Raw genomic sequence first — 20,584 nt, 5'->3', positions numbered from 1 at the left:
CAATGCTCAATCACATAAATTTTTACATAAAAATCTGATAAAAATTTTTAATTGAAGTAGTATTACCTTTCACTAAGAATATAATTAATCCTATTCACATATCCACTTGTTCTACAACCATCTAGAGAGTTCCTACTATATACCAGGTATTGATTATTGTCTTTTTTTTATTGTGCTAACATTGGTTTATAATGTTATATAAATTTGGGGTGTACATCATTATATTTTGATTTCTGTGTAGATTACATCATGTTCACCACCCAAAGACTAATTACAATCCATCACCACACACATGTACCTAATCATCCCTTTTGCCCTCTTTCCTCCTCCCTTCCCCTCTGGTAACCACCAATCCAATTTCTGTCTGTGTGTGTGTGTTTGTTGTTGTTGTTTATCTCCTACTTATAAGTGAGATCATATGGTAATACACTTTCTCCCTCTGACTTATTTCACTTAGCATAATATCCTCTAGGCCCATCCACATTGTTACAAATGGCCAGATTTCATCCTTTTTATGGCTGAGTAGTATTCCATTGTATACATGTCCCACATCTTCTTTATCCATTCATCCCTTGATGGGCATCTAGGTTGCTTCAAAGTCTTGGCTATTGTGAATAATGTTGCAACAAACATAGGGGTGCATGTATCTTTTGCATTCATGTTTTCATGTTCTTTGGATAAATACCCAGCAGTGGCATCCCTGGATCGTATATAAGTTCTATTCTTAACATTCTGAGGAATCTGCATACTGTTCTCCATAGAGGCTGAACCAGTTTGCACTCCCACCAGTAGTGTAAGAGCATTCCCTTTTCTCCACATGTTCAACACTGTTCTTTCCTGTCTTGTTAATTATAGCCATCCCAAGGGGCGTTAGGTGATATCTCATTGTAGTTTTGATTTGAATTTCCCTGAGAATTAGTGATGTTGAACATCTTTGCATGTGCCTGCTGGCCATCTGCATACCTTCTAGGGAGAAGTGTCTTTTCAGATCTTTTGCCCATTTATTAATTGGGTTGTTAGATTTTTTGCTGTTGAGATGTATCAGTTCTTTATATATTTTGGATATTAACCACTTATCAGATATATGGCTTGAAAATATCTTCTCCCAATTGTTAGGTTGTCTTTTCATTTTGTTGATGGTTTCCTTTGCTGTGCAGAAGTTTCTCAGTTTGATGCAGCCCCACTTGTTTATTTTTTCTATTGTTTTCCTTGCTCAGTCAGACATGGTACTGGAAAATATGCTACTGAGACCAAGGTCAAAGAGTATAGTGCCTATGTTTTCTTCTAGGAGTTTCATGGGTTCAGTCTTACTTCAAGTCTTTAATCTATTTTGAGCTAACTTTTGTGTTTGGTGTAAGATAATAGCTTACTTTCATTCTCTTGCGTGATGCTGTCCAGTTTTCCCAACACCCTTTATAGAAGACACTCTCCTTTCTCCATTGCATGTTCCTGGCTCCCTTGTCAAAAATTAACTGTCCATAGATGTGTGGGTTTATTTCTGGGCTCTCAGTTCTGTTCCATTGATCTCTGTGTCTGTTTTTGTGCCAGTACCATGCTGTTTTGATTACTATAGCTTTGTAGTATATTTTGAAATTAGGGAGTGTGATACCTCCAGCTTTGTTCTTTTTTCTCAGGATTTCTTTGGCTATTTGGGGTCTTTTGTTGTTCCACATAAATTTCAGGATTCTTTGTTCTATTTCTGTGAAAAATGTTGTTGGAACTTTGATAGGGATTGCATTGAATCTGTAGATTGCTTTTCTAAGTATAGATATTTTAACTATGTTAATTCTTCCAATCCAAGACCATGAAATATCTTTCCATTACTTTGTCTTCTATTTCTTTCAACAATCTTTTATAGTTTTCACTGTACAGATCTTTGACTTCCATGGTTAAGCTTATTCCCAGGTATTATATTCTTTTTGTTGCAATCAGAAATGGAATTTTATTCTTAATTTCTCTTTCTGCTACTTCGTTATTAATCTATAGAAACACAACTGATAATTGTATGTTGATTTTGTCTCCTGCAACTTTACGGTATTCATTTATTATTTCTAAAAGTTTTCTGGTGGATTCTTTAAGGTTTTCTCTATATAAAATCATGTCATCTGCAAATAGTGACAGTTCCACTTCTTTCTTTTCAATTTGGATCACTTTTATTTCTTTTTCTTGCCTGGTTGCTCTGCCTAGGACTTCCAATACTATGTTGAATAAGAGTGATGAAAGTGGGCATCCTTGTCTGGTTCCTGTTCTTAAAGAGATAGCTTTCAGTTTTTCCCCATTGAGTATGATGATGGCTGTGGGTTTGTCATATATGCCCTTTACTATGTCGAGGTACTTTCCTTCTATACCCATTTTATTCAAAGTTTCTTATCATAAATGGATGCTGTATCTTGTCAAGTGCTTTCTCTGCATCTATTGAGATGATCATGTGGTTTTTACCCTTCGTTTTGTTAACGTAGTACACCACGTTGATTGATTTGTGGACGTTGAACCATTCCTGCATCCCTGGAATAAATCCCACTTGATCATGGTATATGATCATTTTAATGTATTGTTATATTCAGTTTCCTAGTATTTTTTTGAGGATTTTTGCATTGATGTTCATCAGTGATATTGGCCTGTAATTGTCTTTTTTTTGTGTTGTCCTTGCCTGATCTTGGTATCAGGGTAATATTGGCTTCATAGAATGAGTTAGGAGCTTCTCGTCCTCTTCAATTTTTTGGAAGAGTTTGAGGAGGATAGGCATTAAGTTTTCTTTGAATGTTTGGTGGAACTCCCCAGGAAAGCCATCTGATCCTGGACTTTTATTTTGGGGGAGGTTTTTGATTACTGTTTTGACTTCATTACTGATGATTGGTCTATTCAAATTCTCTATTTCTTCTTGATTCACTTTTGGAAGATGGTGATGCTAAGAGGTTATCCATTTCTTCCAGATTATCCAATTTGTTGTCATATAGCTGCTCATAGTATTCTCTTATAATCTTTGGTATTTCTGAGGTGACTGTTGCAATTTCTTCTCTTTCATTTCTGATTTTATTTATTTGAGGCTTCTTTTTTTTTCTTCGTGAGTTTAGCTAAACGTTTGTCAATTTTGTTTATCTTTTCAAAGAACAAGCTCTTAGTTTTAGTCTTCTTTTTTCTGTTTTTTTTTTTTTAGTCTCTATTTCATTTATTTCTGCTCTGATATCTTATTTTCTTCCTTCTACTGATTTTGAGCTTTATTCTTCTTTTTCTAGTTCCTTTAGGTGCACTGTACGATTGTTTATTTTGCATTTTTCTTGTTTGTTGATGTAAGCCTGTATTGCCATAAACTTCCCTCTTAGAACCACTTCTGCTGTATCCCATAAATTGTGGCATGTCATATTTTCATTTTGATTTGTCTCCAGGTATTTTTTTATTTCTCCTTTGATTTCTTCATTGACTCAATCATTCTTCAGTAGCATTTTGTTTAATTTCAGCATACTTGTGGCTTTTCCGATTTTCTTCCCATAGTTGATTTCTAATTTCATACTGTTGTGGTCAGAAAAGATACTTGGTATTATTTCAATCTACTTAAATTTATTGAGACTTCTTTTGTGGCCTAATATGTGCTCTACCCTGGAGAATGTTCCATGTGCATTTGAAAAGAATATGTATTCTGTGGTTTTTGGATAGAATGTTCTGTATATATCGAAGTCCATCTGGTCTAATGTGTCATTTCAGGCCAATGTTTCCTTATTTATCTTCTGTTTGGATCATCTATCCATTGGTGTAAGTGGAGTGTTAAAGTCCCTTACTATTGTTGTGTTGCTATCTATTTCTCCTTTTATGTCTATTAATTACTTTATATATTTAGGTGCTCCTATGTTGGGTGTGTAGATATTTACAAGTGTTATATCCTCTTGTTGGACTGTTCCCATTATCATTATGTAGTGACCTTTGTCTCTTGTTACACTTTTTTTTTAAAGTCTATTTTGTGTAAGTATTGCTACCCCAGCTTTGTTTTCTTTGCCATTTGCATGGAGTATCCTTTTCCATCCCTTTACTTTCAGTTTGTGAGTGTCTTTAGGTCTAAAGTGTGTCTCTTGTATGAAGCATAAATATGGATCTTGTTTTTTTATCCAACCAGCAATTCTATGTCTTTTGATTAGAGCATTTATTCCACTGACATTTAAAGTAGCCATTGATAATCATATACTTATTGTCATTTTGTTACTTTTTTTCTGGGTGTTTTAGTAGTTCTTCTCCGTTCCTTTCTTCTTCTTTTGCTCTCTTCCCTTGTGGTTTTATGGCTTCCTGTAGTATTATGTTTGGGCTCCTTTCTCTTAATTTTTTGCATATTTATTATAGGTTTCTGGTTTGTGATTATCATGAGGTTCATATATAATAACCTACGTATATAGCAATCTATATTAAGTTGATAGTCTCTTTAGTTTCACCTCCTGCTAAAAGCTCTACTTTTTACGCTCCTCTTCCTATATTTTATGTTTTTGATCTCATTTATAACCTCGTTTTGTGTGTGTGTGCATCCATTACCCTCTTATCATAGAAATAGATAAAATTTTAGTACTTTTGTCTTTTGACCTTCATAGGTGGTTGATCTGCTACCTTTACCATATATTTGCCTTTACCAGTGATCTTATTGCTTTTTTTGTGTGATAATTTTCTTATTCCTATTTGCGGTCTTTTCTTTTTCACTTAAATAGTCCCTTTAGCATTTCTTGTAAGGCTTGTTTCTTTGTGATAAACTCCTTTAGTTCTTGCTTGTCTGGAAAGCTCTTTATCTCTTCGTCCATTCTGAATGATAACCTTGCCTGGTAAAGTATCCTTGGCCATAGGTTTTTTCCTTTCAGCACTTTAAATATGTCATGCCACTCCCTTCTAGCCTGTAAGGTTTCTGCTGAGAAGTCAGCTAATAGCCTTATGGGGTTTCCTTTGTATGTCACTTGTTGCCTTTCTCTTGCAGCTTTTAGAATTCTCTTTTTATCTTTAATTCTTGACATTTTAATTATAATGTGTATTGGTGTGGGGCTCTTTCAGTTTATCATGTTTTGTGTTCTCTGTGCTTCCTGTACCTAGATGTCTGTTTCCTTCTTCAGGTTAGGAAAGTTTTCAGCTATTAATTCTTTAAATAGATTCTCTGTCCCTTTGTCTCTCTCTTCTCCTTCTGGAACACCTATAATACAAATGTTAGTGTGCTTGATATTGTCCCAGAGGTCCATTGGACTGTTCTTCTTCTTTTTAATTCTTTTTTTTTTATCTGTTCAGCTTGGATGATTTCATCCAGTCTTTCGTCCAGCTCACTGATCTGTTCTTCTGTACCATCTGCTCTGCTATTGAGTGCCTCTAGTGAATTTTTCAATTCCAGTATTGTAGTCTTCATTTCTGATTGGTTCTTTTTTATATTTTCCAATTCTTTGTTGAAGTTCTCACTGAGTTCATCTATTCTTCTCCCAAGATCAGTGAGCATTCTTATGACTCTTAGTTTGTATTCTTTGTCAGGTAGATTGTTTATCTCTGCTTCCTTTACTTCTTTTTCTGGGTTTTTGTCCTGTTCCCTTACTCCGAAATTACTCCTTTGTCTCCCCATTTTTCCTCTTTCTCTGTGCTTATATCTATGTGTTAGGTAGGTCAGCTCCATCTCCTGATCTTGGAGAGGTGGCCTTATTTAAGAAATGCCTTATGAGGCCCAGTGTGCTTCCCTCTTTTCACCAGTTCCAAATGTTCCAGGAGTGTCCCCTGTGTGGGCTAAATTTATCCTTCTGTTGTGGCTGAGTCACTCTTGCTGCAAGTGCCCAGCAAGGCTAGGCTGTCCCTCCGGCCAGCTGGTTGTAATGCTAGGTTGTGTGTGGCTGCTATGAACTCTTCAGACACTTTATCAGGCATGAGAAGCCCCAGCACAGTTGGGTCCAAGGTCTAACAGCACATTCCTATTGCAGTTTTTCTGTTAAGTGAGTAGGCCCCCAGTGGGCTGGTTGCTAGGCTCAGGGAGTTATAGTTGCTGTAGCCCTCCAGCCCACAAGGCTGTTGTCAGCTCTCTCAGTATTGCAGCTGAGAGCGCCAGCCCCAGGCATAGGACCATTCAATAGTTTTAGGCTTTGGAATGTGAGGCCAATCCCCTATGTGGCTGTTTGAGAAGCACAAATCTGCTGCAGCTTACAAGCCCCACTGCCTGCAAGGCCACATACCCCAAAAACACAATCCTGCCCTGTGCATGCACCCCAACCCACTGAAGCAGACCCAGTCGCCCCACTGCAGAGGTTCCACAGAATCAACCAATGCAGGCACCCCGCTTGCACACATCCTGCCCCCAAGAGGCAGACCCATTCACCCAGCTGCAGAGCCTCCAGGCACCCCACCTATGGGGGTCGCAAGTTGCCTGAGGGACTGCTGTCGGGGGGAACCAGTCCCTAGGGCAGGCTACCTGCCCTGCTTTAGTGGGTGGGGCAGACCCCTGTGCTAACAGGCCAGGGGGAGAACTCCAATGGCATCTGCCACTGTCTGTGTCAGCACACCTGTACTAGGTCACAATAATGGCTACCACCACTGTCTAAGTCCCTAGAGAGGTCTCACCTATCACTAAGATGTACCTGGAGTCTATCAAGTGAGTTTCTTTTCACCAAAGGACTGTCACCTTCCTTTCTGGTGATATTAGGTTGCTTTCCGAAACTGGTGAATTTGTGTTTGGGTCCTTGAAGGCCAGGCTTTTTTTTCTTTTCCATTATGTCAAATAGCTTTTCAGGGTGTATTCTCTGTTGTAGTTAATAGCCAGCAAAGTCAGATATTATGACACTTGTCTCGGTTGTGCTGAGTCCAAAACCTGCATATAGCAGTAATGCACCCCCAGTCAGATCTCCCACTCCTCCAGGGAAGGCTTCATAACTTAGGATTACTCCAAGCCAGCTGTGAGGCACCGCAACTCAAAGGTGGCTTTTTTCTCTCCAGAAGGGAATTTCTGACTCTTCCACCTCAGTCAGCACAGGACCTTGTTGTGGGTTTTTTTTTTTTCCTAGTTTTCAATTCTCTCTCAGGGGTAATTGTTCCAAGAGTAGTTGTAAATTTGTTGTGTCCGTGGGAAGAGGTGAGTTCAGAGTCCATATACACCACCATCTTGACACCATCTCTGATTATTTTCTTTAAATATAATGCCTTCCCTTTTCTCTCCATTATGATGAATAAAGAGTTTTCATTATACATTTTAACTAGAGCCCAGTAATGTTAACTATCCCTACTTAGGACACAATAATATACTTCACTTCTAAATGTCAAAAAATATTCTTTCATGGAAACACCACAATGAAAGTTTCAATGTCTTGCATTAATCGATTCTTCACATCCGTATTTTCTTTCCAATGACTGTTAAAGTCATCTCTTGGCTAAGACTTCCTAAGATAGATAGATAGATTGATTGATTCTATATATCCCCAGACTGATATATGCTGAAAGAATAAAAGAGATACTTTGAACCTGGAGGTTTTTCAATCAGGATGTCAATTATTTAGGTTTTCATAAACAGAGTGCTACAATAGTTAGTCTGATAAATTTTCAAGACAAGTGAATTTATCACCACTGGATTCACCCAAGTGGCCTGAAAGATTTGCACAGAAAATGCATGTTAATATCCAAACAAACACATAGTTGCAGGCTTGCCAACAGAAAACTCAGGGGAATAGTGGAAGTTTTAGTATTTATATAAGCTTTTCACCACTGGGCGAAAGAGAGGGATTTATTTCATGTTATGGAAAACAACGGATGCACTTTGGAAATGAGACAGAGGAGAGAGGCAGCGTCTGGAGCTGCAGTTGTGACCACTGTTTGTGTCTCTGCGTGGGTGTGGGCGTGGAAGTGTTCACACATGCCTTAAACTCAATCAGTCAGAGACAGAACATCACTGCATTCCGCTGTTCCCAGAGGACACATCCATCATTTTCTTCTGAAAATCTATCTCTTGATCTAAATCTGATGTGGAATCTCTTCCTTTATCTACACAAAAAAGCCGTAAGTGCATGTTTTTATTAACCACAAAAATTCTGCTAAAAAAAAGAGAAGGAGCTGATCTAAATCACTCAGGGCAATACAATGCTGAAGATAAGACAAGAAGGGTGTCCTTAGATTCAGCCTAGTGAGTCTCAAAGCTACAGCCTCCTCTGGAAAGTTATTTGGAGACTTATAAAACAATTCAGACTTAATTGTGAACTTACTAAATCAACCCATATATTTAATTCTAGATTTTTGTTGAATTTATTTGATGCCAAAAGGGGTATTATTAATCAGATAGCACCATTTAGGTAGATGAAACACTGCTGCATAAAGACAGACTTCAGTTTAAATTTCTTAAAGTCAAAATTTGACTTAAAAAAATAAGCAAAAAACTCTTCTCTTAAGAGAATGGATTAAAGTTGCAGCCAAATCCAAGACCAGAGAGAAACTAAGAGATCTGGGCCATGAACGTGGGAGTTGGAGCTAATTGTAACATTGATGGTAATTAAATGCTGGTCATTAAATTGTTTGGTCTATATTTTGTAGGTTTTATCCTCACAAGCACATCATAAGGTAAATATTACCCTCATTTGACCAATAGGAAACTCAGGTTTGGAGGAATTAACTTGCTCAAATTCATATAGCTTGTTTTCTCCAAAATTGTTTGAGGTATGATTGATAAAAATCATATATATTTAGTGTGTACAATTTAATTTTTTAAGGAGTGCAATGTGATAACTTAATATACATATACATTGTAAAATAATTACCATAATCAAGTTAATTAACACATTCATCACCCCACAGTTACCATTTTTGTGTATGTGTGGTGAGAACACAAGATTTGCTCTCTTAGCAAATTTTAAGGGTACAATACAGTATTATTATCTATAATCAGCATGAAATACATTACATTCTCAGAACTTACTCATCTTATAACTGAAAGTTTGTACCCTTTGAAAAAGATCTCCCCATTTCCCCCACACCCTAGCCGCTGGGAACCACCATTCTATATTGTGCTTCTAGGGGTGGGTCGTTTTTAGATTCCACACATAAGTGAGATCATGCCGTATTTGTATTTCTGTTTCTGGTTTATTTCACTTAGCACTAAGAAGCTTCTTCACTACCATCCTACATACCTCAAGATATATCTCCTTACATTAATACTCACTCATTCATTCCTGATGCTTTTAGCAAGAGTTTGTTTTGTGCCAGTCATGGGGATTACAACAATAAAAAAGACAGTCCTTGTATTCAGGGATCACATTGTCTAATGGAGAACACAGCTGTGGAAACTGATGAATTACAGTGCAGGGTCCTGAGACAGGAAAACAAATTGACAACTTACAGTTGAAGCACCAAAGAGAGAGACTTGAACTGGACCTGGGGAGTCAGGGAAGAGTTCAAAACCAAGGTGACATCTGAGCCAGGTGTTGAAGGATGTTAGAATTTTCCATGTGAAAGATAGGAAGAAGGATCTTCCAGGCAGAGAGAGCAATGTGTACAAAGACCCAACCTGGAAAGAATCTGAAATCTCCCATCCCCTGCGTGGCAAACGATGAAATGGGAAAGGGAGGTTAGAACCAGAGTGCAAGGCATCTGTCTGCTAAGCTAAGGATATTGAATTTCTGCTGGCAATGAGGAACCCAGAGAGGTCTTTCAGCAGGGACTGACATAATCAGCATTGATATAAAGATTGGAAGGATATATATGCAACTAAAGGTAAAGAAACTGGACAGGAGGCAACATACTCTCTTCCTCTGATGCATCTTAAATGTGCCTCTCTATCAATATCTCCCATATTATTGTCAATCATAAACAAATTTTCACTTGAAAAAAAGTTTTCTTGACATTCTTACCCCTTTTTGTTATTATCCTATTCATCGGTTTCCAATCCGTTACTCCTTGAGCCTCTGAAATCTGACTTGGTCACCAATGCTTATTCTTACTCAATTTCCAAGGTTCTCCAGTGACCACTTGTCAAATCCCATATTCCTTTCATAGTCCTCATCCTACCTGCTCTCTGTGCAGTGTTCAGCACTGTTGACTATCCTATCTTTAGGTCCTATGTTTCCATACCTTCTTGGATTTTTAATACTTCTTTGCCCATTTCTGTTCCTTCTATTAATTCTTTTACTTTTTGATCCTAGTCCCAATATTCTTTGCTCTCTTTTACTCACCTAAATAATCCTGTCATCTCTATGCAGATGACAGCCAAAGCCATATTTCTAGCTCTGACTTTTCCCAGCTCTCTTTTCGTAGTTAGCATGGGATATCTCCACTCAGGTGCACTATCATCCCCATAAACACAACGTGCTCATGGACGACTAAGATTGCCATTTCCCCCAGAAAACTCGTACTCTTCCTTTGCCTGAACTCACACCCTTGGCTAAACCTGGAACTCTTTTCTTTTCATCATTTCTTAGAACCTATGCCTAATTGTCCTGTAGAATCAACTTTTCAAAAGTTAAGTTTTATTCCTCACTTCCCACTGTTAATATCACAGTTCAGGCCATGGATTCTTCACACCTGGACTATGGCAATAGTTGATTAAAACCTTACTGCCTCCAGTCTTCCTCTTTTCAATAAATCGTGAATTTTAGATACGTCTCAAATCTGTCCAACTGTCTCCTCCAGGATCACTATCTTCTCTTACACTAGAGAAACATACTGTTTATTGACTGTTATATCCCCATAACTTATAACATAGTTGGTGCTCAATACTTGCTGAATGAATAAAATATACGACTATTTGGGAAGAATAAGAAGGTCTCAATCACATTAGCATGAATTACTGGGGTGAATTACTTTCCCCTAAAACCTTGCTGAGATTAGGTTTATTTAGACACTGAGATTGGGAGAAGGAAGACAGTTTGAGGCTCTTAGGTTTAAATGTAATATCACAGCATCTCCTCTTCTTCTTTCTTCTTCTACACTGATCTCTAAATTCTGTATAGAAGTACGTCTTATGGAAAATAAATTTCATGTTCCCAACAACTAACTTGCAAACAAATGCTTAAAGCATAATGTTTCAATTTAGAGACTGCCTATGTTATCCAGAGAATCATAAGATCTCAGGAATTCAAAGGACCTTAAAAATCATCCATTGTTTTCTATGATCCTACAAAATCATCATATTAAGCATATTAAACATATTTTTAGTAATAGAGAACACACTGGCAGTCCAGTTACTGGAAGTATTCAAACACAGGAAGTATGCTAAAGAAAAGGCACGAGATATGAGTAGATTCGGATTTGAGCCAGTCCTGGCACCTCCTATCCATGTGACCTCAATAAAAATATCAATTAATAACATTCACAAGTCTTCAAATCAAAGAAACCACTTATTAAGCATTTACCAAGTACAAGGCTCTATGCTAAGCTATTTACATGCATTATTTTATTTAATTCTCACAATTCTGTGAGGTAAGTACCATCATTACGTTCATTTTAAAGATCAGTAAATCAAGGTTTAGAGAGTTTAAGTAACCTTTTTAAGTTATATCAACATTAAGTAGCCAAGCTGGAAGTCTATTCTGGGTCCAAAGCCCATGTGTTAACCACCACTTTCTACTGCTTAACTCTGAGCATTGAAGTCCAGGAGAACAGACCAAACAAAGCTCTGTGAGTGACGTGCTGCTGAAGACCGGTCCCAGAGAGGGCTTAAAAAGGAGTAATTCAAGTCCAGCTTCTTGGTGCTACTGTTAACAAGAGCCTTTTATATAGTAGGCACCACAAGAAATAGTTTGCATATATTCTTTCTAGTCCTTATAATCCTAGGAAGTGAGTCTGATGATTCTCATGATTAAGGAAACAAAGTCATAGAGAAGTAGAGTAGGGAAGTACATGAATCGGAAGGCTCAACTCTATCAGCCGATGGGGTCTTGAACTGGTCCTTCTCTATGCTCATTCAATAGGGTAGACCTGTGAGAAGTCAGCATCACCCCAATCAAATCTAACACATGGTGCCATCGTTAGGCCATTGACAGTTGAGCTACTGTTTGCCCCCAGAGTTGGTGGGGAGAGGGAGGTCAATTCTGTACTGAGTGAGTTGCCTAGGCTTCATCTATTCCTGACTTCTTTCCCATTGACCACTGATCAACCCTATGGTCCCATAATGTCTCATAATATTGGCCACCATTTTCCAATCTGATCCTTTTAAGAACTCTATGAGAAAGGACAAATTATCTGCATTCAGAACTCATCTCACTACATACTGCTGCCCTTTATAAAAGATAACCAACAAGTAAATCAACAAGTAAAAGTATTGAAAAGACAAGCCTGACTTTTAATCCTAACCTCACCTAGCTTTATGACTATAGGTAAGTTAACTTCTCTGAGCTCCAATTTTCTCATCTATTTTAAGTAGTAATTAGGTACATTGCTTAGCATAGCACCCAGCATATAGTAAGTACCCAAGAAATGGTATTTACTTAGTAGTAGTATCACTTATAGTAAAAATAAACACAATAAAAAATATGTTTATAATTGCAAATCCAAGGAAGGAATTTACATAGGAATTGACAATTTACATAGCAGGTCCTGTTTATTGCTGATCATCTCTCAGATATTACTTGGTTATAAAAGCATAAGTACAGGGCCAGCCCTGTGGCGTAATGGTTAAGTTCACACACTCAGCTTCAGTGGCCTGGGGTTCACAGGTTGGACCCCGGGCACAGACCTAGTACTGCTTGTCAAACCACATTGTGGCAGAATCCCACATAAAATAGAGGAAGATTAGCACAGACGTTAGCTCAGTGACAATCTTCCTCAAGCAACAAGCAAAAAGAGGAAGATTGGCAACAGATGTTAGCTCAGGGCCAATCTTCCTCACACACACACACACACACACAAATGTGTAAGCAGTGGCTGGCCCCATGGGCGGGTAGTTAAAGTTTCACATGCTCCACTTTGGCAGCCCAGGTTTGCAGGTTCAGATCCCAGGCATGGATCTACTCCACTCATGGGCCATGATATGGAGGCCTCCTGCGTACCAAATAGAGGAAGATTGGCACAAACGTTAGCTCAGGGCTAATCTTCCTCACCAAAAAAAAAAACCCAACAAACATAGCATTAGCATATATATACATATATCAAATCATTATGTTGTACACCTAAAACTAACACAATGTCGTATGTCAATTATACCTCAATAAAAAAATATTAAAAAAATTTTAAACATAAAATATCTAAGCTTCCGGGACTTCTAAAATAAATTCATGTGTCACTTCATTCCTGCTTCTTTCTTTTTCTAGAAAATATCAGTGTTTGTATTGGAGCCTATAGGGGATAGGTCTTCATTACACTTGGAGATCCCTTAGCAGGGAGTGACAAGGCAGAGATTTCAAGCTAGGTGGGGAAAAATAGAGCAGACACATTTTACCAGGTTAACAATGAAGAGAGTTGAAGCAATTTAGAGAGGTACCATAAATATAGCTTGTGGAGAGGCCACCGAGCTTAAAGATCTTATCTTTTTGTCTCATCCTAATGGTTAAGACTAAGTCCAAAGTCTCAATTGCCACCACTGACGAAAGAGAATGCCAGCTTGGGGGTCACGCTGCGTCCATATCTGGATGAGGCCTCATTTCTCTAAGCGGCCCCCAGATGCCCCCGGACAAAATCTGGTGACTTAAAAGTCAATGACAGCAACTTGGAGCAAATAAAAGGTTTCTTTTACCCTTATATCCTGCTAGACTTTGTGAGATGCTCAAAGACATAATTGTCAGAGTTCCTTGAAGGGGAATAGGACAAAGTTTGTGGCAAAAGTGAAAGCATATCCCTCTTGGTTTCATGAATTTTTCCCCACTTTTGCGTCAGAACAGAAAAGTATTTAAGGATAAACTATATATGGAGACTCTGTGGTAAGACTCTAAATCTTTGAATCCTCTCAATCATTTTCCCACATAAAATTTCAGGACTCCAAAAATGTAGGTTATTTTGGGGGTCTACTCAGTTGTCTTTTCAGAGAGGTTTTATGTGAAAATCCAAATGTAACATATTAGAACATGTGACTTTATGTTACAAAAGCATTCTTCAATTCACACAATGACTTGCTCATATAATTGAAAACATGAACCAATTTGCAAGATATTTTCACATATTTATGCATAAGAGGTATACCTGCCTTGTTGCTATGTCGTCTCTATGGTAGAGTTGTTGATCTGCCAACCACAGTCTCCTGAAAATAAGTATCGATATTTGTATACCAAAAACCCATAATCTTTTCAAAATTTGCACACATTCGTTCCATCCCCTTACACAAACAAATGTAACTACATTTGTGGATTTCTCTTTTAGACGATAAGGATGGCTCTCCAAGATAGCGGGGAGAAAGATCTCTTAACACACAACCGTCTTGATATACAGAAGACTAGACCCAGAATGCTGTGCCTTTAAACTTCAAATAATTTTGTGAAAAACCTAGAAAGCCAAAGAAATATCTTGCAGAAACTTAACAAAAACAATGGAGAATTGCAAAATACATTATACTGTAAGCCAGTAAGATCTGAATACAACTTTGGAAAGACATGCTGTCCACATCACATAAAAGATTCGGGAAGAGTTTCTCTTAATATCATGGCAATGCTTCACAAAGATTTTTAAAAGAAAATTCAGGAATATTACCCACTAGAGTTAGTTTTTAAATTATTAAATTTATTTTTAATTTTACTCTTGTGAAATATTTCAAACATGCCAAAAAGTGTAGGCATAGAAAACTATAGAAAAGAAAATAATATAAATACTTCTGTCCCCTCACCCACCCACCTTGTTAAGATGTTAATATCACAGCATATTTGCATCCTAGCTTTCAGGAGCAAAATGTTACAAACACAAGTGAGGCCTCTTTCGTACCACTCCTCGACCTTATTTCCTTTTTCCCTCACCTCAGAAGTAACCACCAACCTAAAGTTCATGTGCATCTCTCTGTTCACGTTATTCTACTTATATTACATAAGTATGTGCTGTTTGGATTAATCTATAAGCAATACAAAGCGTCATATTGTATGTTTTTAAACTTTATGCTACAACTTGCTTTCCTTATTGGACATTTTAATTTTAAGATCTGTCCATATTTATATAGAGAAGAGAGAGAGATTTGGCTTATTCATATTTTATCCACTGGGCACATTCCTATGTGAATATTCCACAATTTACCTTTTCTCCTACTATTAATGGTCCACTGTTTCCAGTTTCTTACTACTACACACAATGCTTTGATGGAACCTCATGCATTTCCCTGTTTATTCAAATAGGAATGATTCCCTAAGGTATGTACAGAGAAGTAGAACTGCTGAGTCATAAAGCAGGCACACCATTACCTGTATTAGATTTTGCCAAATTCTCCTCCAAAGTGCTTGATGCCAATTTCTGCTTCTACTACGCTCCATATTCTCACCAACTTTAGCTATTGTCAGACTAAAGTTTTGCCAATCTGATAGAGGTTGAATGGTATCTCATAGTTACCTTAAGTTGCATTTCTCACAACTAGAGAAACTAAACATCTTTTCATAAGCTTATGGGCTATGAGACATTTTTTTCCCTTTTGTGTCTTTCCTCTTCATATCTTTCACCCATTTCTCAGTTGAACTGTTTGTCTTTTCTTATTGACTTATATAAATATTTTCATAGTCTAGATACAAATCCTTTATCAGTTATATGCATTTCAAATTTTTCCTCCTCGACTATAGCTTGTCTTTTAGCTTTATTTACTTTTCATACGGAAGCTATTAATTTTAACGTAGACAAATTATGATTCTTGTCCTTTAAGGTTTTTGCTTTTCATATTGGTTTAAAAAGTAATGTTTAGCTCAAAAGCTTGTCATGAGGAACTAAATGAACTAACACTTTAAAGGTGTTTAGAACAGTCCATGGTACATGTGACTGCTACACAAATGCTAAAGAAAGAAAACTATACTAACATTTCTGGGGCGGTAAACTGTTGGCAGGGAGGGGGAAGAAACTAGAATAGAAGTTCTGGAAACAAAAATTTGGTACAGGGCTGCATTCCCTAAATGCAGGGCCTATAGGAAATGTCTCTTAGGACAAATCTGAGTAAACCCAAACCAAACCAATGGGCTTTCATAAGATCCAGGCTAGAGTCTACAATGCAGTAACTATAAACAGGCTTGTGACACTTCTATAACCCACAGAGAAACAGCTGGAATTTGTTGGTCGGCGTTTCTACCGTAAACAGAACCACAGATTTAATATTTCCTGTAATTTCCTCAGACCTTATTTCCTCTTAGGAATTTATCTCTACATATTACTGATAAATTATGGTTAAAGTTATCTTTTTCCCCCCTAGCATTCACTAGCTCTCTCCTTTGTCTGCATGTCAATTCACAGGCCACACAAAAGACAGAGTAAGAGTCCATCCAGGGAATTCAGCCACTGCCTTCTAGGTCAGGGTTGCTCAGGACTTTTCATATAACTTGTTCTTAAACACGCCAAGACACTTACTAGGCTGAGTAGCCACTATGTCTTAAGATTCACACCAATTATTACCACATTAACAATTCTGGTCCATACACAATGATCATTCACAGTTCAGAAACATATTCTATTTTGTACAGATTTTAAATGAAGAGTGGGTCATATAATGGTTTGGCCTGACCAGCACTGCTGTGACCGTCCATACAGCCTAAGTGGCATCATTGCAAACACGATATGGGAAAGTTGACCACATGGCCAAGGTCCAGTGACACCTCACAACAGGGCTTCTCGTACTAAAACTAAGCCTCTGGAATTGAGATGTATTTGTGAAGAACTACTCGTAAAGCAATACATAATTATTGTATAAAGAATATTTAAATATCAACAGGCACACAAAAAAAATAAAATCAACTATAACCTTACCACACAGAAATAATTTTGGTTTATACATATCTTTTAGCATTTTTGTATGAATATATATTTTTAAACATTTAAAAAGGATCACAATGGGGTTTTTTTTCCTTTGCTATTGTGTTAAAATACACATAACATAAAATGTATCATCCTAACCATTTTGAAGTGTCCCATTGAGTGGTATTAAATACATTTACATGTTGTGCAGCCATCACCACCATCCATTCCAATAACTCTTTTCATCTTGTAAAATGAAAACTCTATATCTGTTAAAAAATAATTCCCCATTCTCCCCTTCCCCCGGCCCCTGGCAACCACCATTACACTTTCCATCTCTATGACGTTGACTACTCTAAGTACCTCATGTAAGTGGAATCATACAGTATTTGTCTTTTTGTGACTGACAATTCACTTAGCATAATGTCTTCAAGGTTTACCCATGTAGTAGCATATTGCAGAATTTGAATCCTTCTTTTTTTTTTCTGAAGAAGATTAGCCCTGAGCAAACATCCCTGCCCATCTTCCTCTTCTTTATATGTAGGACACCTGCCACAGCACAGCTTGATAAGTGGTGCATAGGTCTGCACCCAAGATCTGAACCTGCAAACCCCGGGCCTCCGAAGCGGAGTGTGCAAACTTAACCGCTACACCACTAAGCCAGCCTGAATTTTCTTCCTTTTTAATGCTGAATAAAAATACAAAACATTGCTGAGAGAAATTAAAGAAGACATAAATAAATGAAAACATGCCCATGTTCATGGATTGGAAGACTTAATATTGTTAAAATGTCAATATTACTCAAAGTGATCTACACATTCAATGTAATTCCTATTGAAATCCCAACTACGCTTTTTGCAGAAATAGAGAAACCCATTCTAAAATGCATATGAAATCTTAAGGGACCCCAAATAGCCAAAACAATCCCAAAAAGGAAGAACAAAACTGGAGGACTCACACTTCCTGATTTCAAAACTCACTACAAAGCTACAATAATCAAAATAGTGTGGTATTGGTATAAAGACACACATAAAGACTAATGGAAGAATAGAGGGCCCAGAAATCAACCCTCACTTTTACAGTCAGATGATTTCTGACAAGGACGCCAAGACCATTCAATGGGGAAAAGAACAGTTTTTTCAACAGGTAAGTTGGACTCTTACCTAACACCATATATAAAAATTAATTCAAATGGACCAGGACCTAAATGTAAGACCTGAAACAATAAAAATATTAGAAGAAAACATACAATAAAAGCTTCACAACATTGGATTTGGCAATGATTTCTGGGCTGTGACACCAAATACAAAGAAAGCAAAAGAAAAAGTAGACAAATTGGATTTCATGAAGATTTGAAAAATCTGTACATCAAAAGACACTATTCACAGAGTAAAAAGGCAACCCAGAGAATGGGGGAAAATATTTGCAAATTATATATCTGATAAGGGATTAATATCTAGAATATACAGAGAACTACAAAAACTCAATAACAACAACAAAAACCCTGATCAAAAACGGGCAAAGGACTTGGAAATAGACATTTCTCCAAAGCACGTGAAAAGACGCCCAACATCACTAATCATAGGGAAATATAACTCAAAACTACAATGGGATACCACTTCACACTCATTAGGATGGCTACTATTGAAAAAACGGAAAACAAGTGTTGGTGAGGATATGGAGAAATTGGAACTCTTGTGCTCTGTTGGTGGGAATTTAAAATGGTACAGCCACCTGGAAAACAGTACGAAGGCTCCTCAAAAAATTAAAAATGGAATTATGACCTTGCAATTCCACTTCTGAGTATATACTCAAAAGAACTGAAAGCAGAGTCTCAAAGAGATAATTTGGACACTCATGTTCATAACAGTATCATTCACAATAGCTAAAACATGGAAGCAACCCAAGCGTCTATTGATCAATGTTTTGTAACCACTGAAAATTTGGTAATCATACGTCCATGTTAATAAATAGTTACCTCCTCTAGCATTTGGATATTTATGGTTTATTTTCCTAAGGTGTGTGAATATTGCTTCAATAAATATCCTTGCAGCTAAATTTCTATACATGATCTTATTTCCTTAGGATTCGTTCTTAGAAATGGAAATACTTTAAATTTTAAAACATTTTTATATTCATTCATTGAATAAGTATTTGTTGAGTTCCTGCTAAGTGCTAGGCACTGTCTGGGGTTTCAGCAGTGAACAAAAGACGAACATCCTCATCGCCACGGAATTTGCCTAGGGAAGGCGATGAATGAGTAAAATCCATATTATTCGTGGAAGTGCTATGAAGAAAAATAAAGGAGAAAATAAACCCCTTCCATGAGCAGTGGCACCTTTTAATAGGATCACCTAAGAAGGTCTCAGTGAGAAGAAGATGTGTTAAATGCATTATATAAGCAGTTTCACTCACAGAAACTAGATATTATCATTTTTATCATTTGATTTGATTTCTCCCTATTTGGTAGGCAAAAATAAAAAAGGCATCTCAATTACTAATTCTTTTGGTTATTTGTATATCTTGTCCTGTAAAATGTCTGATTATATTCTTTGGACAATTTTCTATTGGGTTTTCCTTTTTCTTATTAATGTGTAAAAGTTCCTTTTATATTAATTTATAATTTACATTGTCTGCTTTTATGTGGAAATTTTGGAAGATCCACACACTACGCTGCCACTGCCACCGCCATCTTCCCAGAAGTTCAAGGGTATTATTTTCAAGAAATTTGGAGAAGTTTCCTTAGAAGACTCCTAGTCAGGTGTCATTTTGAGCTCAAAAGACACTCATTTATAACAATTTTTATTCTTTTTCCTGGCCAAGTTAAACTTGTTATCCCCTGACCAACAGACATTTTTTCATTACTTGCTTCTAGTCCTACACTGGATTAAAAGGAATCACTGGTGATTTATGAGGTCCACCTCTTCTAATCACTTAAAATACACAGTTGGACCATCAGCATTGTATCAAGTATAATCTAAATCCGAGTATATAGTAATGAAAAGCAACACACCATGAAATGCAAGCCCGCAATTTCTTAATTTTCCTGCTTCAAACCCCTCTTTTTAATATTTCTCTACTGAATTTAATTTAAACTCATTAAACAGAGGAAATTTGCAAATGAACTATAAAAATCTACTGCTTCACAAATTTACACATTTTCTTATCTGGTATCTTCCTTGAATAAATAGTCTTTAAAAAGAGAACATTATTTTGTCACTGTACACAAAATACTAGCATGAAAATAGCATAAAGAAAATAGGTTATAAGCTATAAAATGCTTTGTTTTAATTTCAAAGAATCCCAGAGGTGGAATGAATTTTACTGGCAACTTCCTCCAACGCTTGAAAGCCAGAAGAGTGGTCATCCCACCCGTGTTTGTAGGATTACAGTACAGGACGTGCTCTGCCAGGAAAGATAACACTTTCAAAAGCAACTCACCTCATATTTGGAAATCTCTAAATGAGAATTCCAGTTTCCCAATCTTTCTGCCCTTTCTCCATCCTCCCTAGCCCCACTCACCCTAGTTTCCTTTCCCTGATGGAGATCCCAAGAGTCCTTCCAGGTGAGAACCAATGCTGCAAACATTAGAAGACAACCGTTCACATCCATCCTAGAATCTGCCTCTGGAAACTTCCTCCCATTGACCTTCTTGAGTCCTGAGAGCCTCCTTCGATATTTTAAAACAGCAGTCACACCCTTCCTCCCAAGTCACCTCTTCTATAAGCTAAAAACCCTATATCCTTTGGCTATCCCTCAATAGGGCACATATAAAGAATTT

The 20,584-nt window shown here is 37.2% G+C and overlaps 1 protein-coding gene across 24 annotated transcripts in view; it reads right to left on the bottom strand.

Moving 5' to 3' along the window:
- Window positions 1-20,584, bottom strand: part of SUGCT (succinyl-CoA:glutarate-CoA transferase) — a 749,025-nt gene that overhangs the window by 423,022 nt on the left and 305,419 nt on the right. Inside the window, exon 12 of one of the 24 annotated variants that reach the window (XM_070264355.1) lies at window positions 13,953-14,137. The exons of the other annotated variants lie outside the window; for them this stretch is intronic. Coding sequence (XP_070120456.1) covers window positions 14,053-14,137 — 85 coding nt within the window. The 3' untranslated portion in view covers window positions 13,953-14,052. Of the gene's footprint in view, window positions 1-13,952; window positions 14,138-20,584 lie in introns of those variants that run through there. 24 annotated transcript variants of the gene reach the window in all.

This window comes from Equus caballus, chromosome 4 (genome assembly GCF_041296265.1).
Source record: "Equus caballus isolate H_3958 breed thoroughbred chromosome 4, TB-T2T, whole genome shotgun sequence".
Classification (NCBI taxonomy): Eukaryota; Metazoa; Chordata; class Mammalia; order Perissodactyla; family Equidae; genus Equus; species Equus caballus.
The sequence above is the reverse complement of the archived record's forward strand: the minus strand, read 5'-3'. Positions and strand labels throughout refer to the sequence as shown.